Source organism: Agrilus planipennis, unplaced genomic scaffold, assembly GCF_000699045.2.
Source record: "Agrilus planipennis isolate EAB-ADULT unplaced genomic scaffold, Apla_2.0 scaffold271, whole genome shotgun sequence".
NCBI lineage: Eukaryota > Metazoa > Arthropoda > Insecta > Coleoptera > Buprestidae > Agrilus > Agrilus planipennis.
The window spans coordinates 1,337-3,836 of record NW_020438965.1 but is presented as its reverse complement, the minus strand read 5'-3'; the positions used below and the strand labels follow the sequence as shown (position 1 = coordinate 3,836).

Here is a 2,500-nt window from a genome sequence, read left to right as displayed (position 1 = left end):
GGGGGGGGGGAAAGGGATATAGGTTAGATAATAATAGTAATAATTAAATAAGGGGTTACTAAAAAGAAGACCTTAAATAAGTTTAAAAATGCGTGATGTATTTCGTGGACAATAGTTCGGGAGTATTAATTATTTCATATATTTTTAAGGGAATGAAAGACATTGTGACGGAGAAAAATAAAAATAAACAAGAAGATGAAACCAGAGCCGAGTCTTTAAAGTAAGTTCTCTACTTTTAGGGTTTATACGTGCTTCATTTTTATTTTTTCAGACCAAAACGATGGGATGAAAAACTGGAAAAGCCACCACTAAACTACTCTGAAATATTTGAAGATGATGCAGGACAAATACCAGGGTTGTGCATATGGGAAATCGAAAATTTCCTTCCCAATCGCATTGATGAATGTACACATGGAAAATTCTATGAGGGTGATTGTTATATTGTATTAAAAACACTCCTTGATGACAGCGGATCATTGACATGGAAAATTTATTTTTGGATTGGCAAAAAAGCATCCGTAAGTAATAACTAATTACCCTGTTATACTAACATTTACTACTTGTTTAATTTTCAATAATGTATTTGGCAAGTATGTACAATTGTTTCACTCTGCGGAAAATATCTGAACGAGTTTGTTACACAATTGAAAACGTGAAATATGAGTTTCCAAAAAAGTATGATGGATATAGTTCAGCATTAAACAAGTTAAAATAAACCAGTAGTTTTTAATTTGAAGTATAACGTTTTTATTCAAAGTTTACAGAGAAAAATGGCAGATTAGATATTTTTTTATCATGAAATTATTCTTCAGAAGTCTTCATTATAAAACTTTTATTGCTTAAATAGGGTGATTTGTGAGAACAAAAAATATGTAGAAATGTTGACACGTATTAATAACTGACGAAGTTATTAGCTCTTGATAACATTTGTACTAAATAGAAAAGTATACAAATAATACCCAATTGTGTAGTCCCAAGCTGTTTTAGTAAATAAACTCTATGTTCGTTTTACCTTATTAAGGCATCTTCAGGGTTATATATTCTACTCAGATATGAAATGTTTGATTTTATGATGTTACGGCATTATCGCTCACTTCTATTGTTTCTTGAATTATATGGTAATAAGTATAATCAATTTACACCTAATTTTAAGTAATAATTTTTTTTTACGTTTCTATTTTTAGTTGGATAAGTTAGCGTGTGCTGCGATACATGCAGTAAATTTAAGAAATTACTTAGGTGCCCAGTGTCGTACTATTCGAGAAGAACAAGGCGACGAATCTGAAGAATTTTTGTCACTTTTTGATACTCAGATCACTTATATAGAAGGAGGAAGAACATTAAGTGGATTCTACACTGTTGAAGATATGGTAAAGAATATTTTTACTCTCATTAAATAAAAATTGAATTTTTATATCAATAAGAATTCATATCTTTTTATAAAATTGTTCACTTTCCTTCGAAATGTAACCTACTATTAAAACACTTCAAAGACTGTCATCTTTGAAACAATTATTTTGCATAGTATAGTATCTCTCTAGTAAAAATCGTTTTTGTTAAAATAATGTTCTTTTTTAATTCTAGATTTATGAAATTCGTTGTTATCGAATTCATGCAGCAGGTGCCTCAATTCACTTAGAGACCGTGGCAATTGCTCCGGAATCCTTAGATCCGGGTTACGTGTTTATGTTGGATGCTGGTCCTAAAATTTTCTTATGGTATGGAAAAACTTCCAAAAACACATTAAAATCGAAAGCTCGACTGATGGCTGAAAAAATTAATAAGAATGAACGCAAAAATAAAGCTGAAATATTGACAGAAATGATGGGAAAAGAGAGTACCGATTTCTTGCGAGTTTTGGGAATTCATGACGATGAGTATCGACTAGTTCCACAAGTAAGATTAATTGTTAAATGTGCATTACTTACCTACTTACATTTTCATAAAAATTTTTGCTCTCCAACAATACCTATGAAACTTTTTAAATTATCCTGTAATAAATACACACAATTAATTGAAAGAATGATGAAATTGAAGAAAGATTCAATTCGACTTTTCTCATAATTTTAAAATAAATTTGTAGATAGTGTATACAATAAAAATATGAAAATCTATGGACATAGGTCGCATTTACACTTCTCTGCTTTTATTGTCAATAAATAACTTTCGATTAAATTTAATATTATTGGCAGGAACATGTTGACCCGGATTTTGTTCCCGTTCAACCAAGACTGTATCAAGTGAGATTAGGAATGGGCTATTTAGAGTTACCTCAAGTGGAAATACCTCATGGAAAACTTACACAAAATCTTCTCAACAGCAAAAATGTGTATATTTTAGACTGCTATGTTGATGTTTTTGTATGGTAAGTGTAAAAAATGTACTTTAGATTTAATTTACATTTTTTGATATCTATTTATATTCATTTAAACACATAACATTAATTACTGATATTAAGTATTTAATATCTCCACTCGCATTAAATGTCTGTTAAAACATT

The 2,500-nt window shown here is 29.7% G+C and overlaps 1 protein-coding gene across 1 annotated transcript in view; it reads left to right on the top strand.

Annotated features, from left to right (window-relative positions):
- Positions 1-2,500, top strand: part of LOC112904659 (protein flightless-1-like) — a gene marked incomplete at its 3' end in the record, with an annotated part of 5,566 nt that overhangs the window by 2,162 nt on the left and 904 nt on the right. Inside the window, exons 5-9 of the mRNA XM_025975298.1 lie at positions 89-220; positions 272-518; positions 1,185-1,370; positions 1,585-1,896; positions 2,193-2,365. Coding sequence (XP_025831083.1) covers positions 89-220; positions 272-518; positions 1,185-1,370; positions 1,585-1,896; positions 2,193-2,365 — 1,050 coding nt within the window. The remainder of the gene's footprint in view (positions 1-88; positions 221-271; positions 519-1,184; positions 1,371-1,584; positions 1,897-2,192; positions 2,366-2,500) is intronic.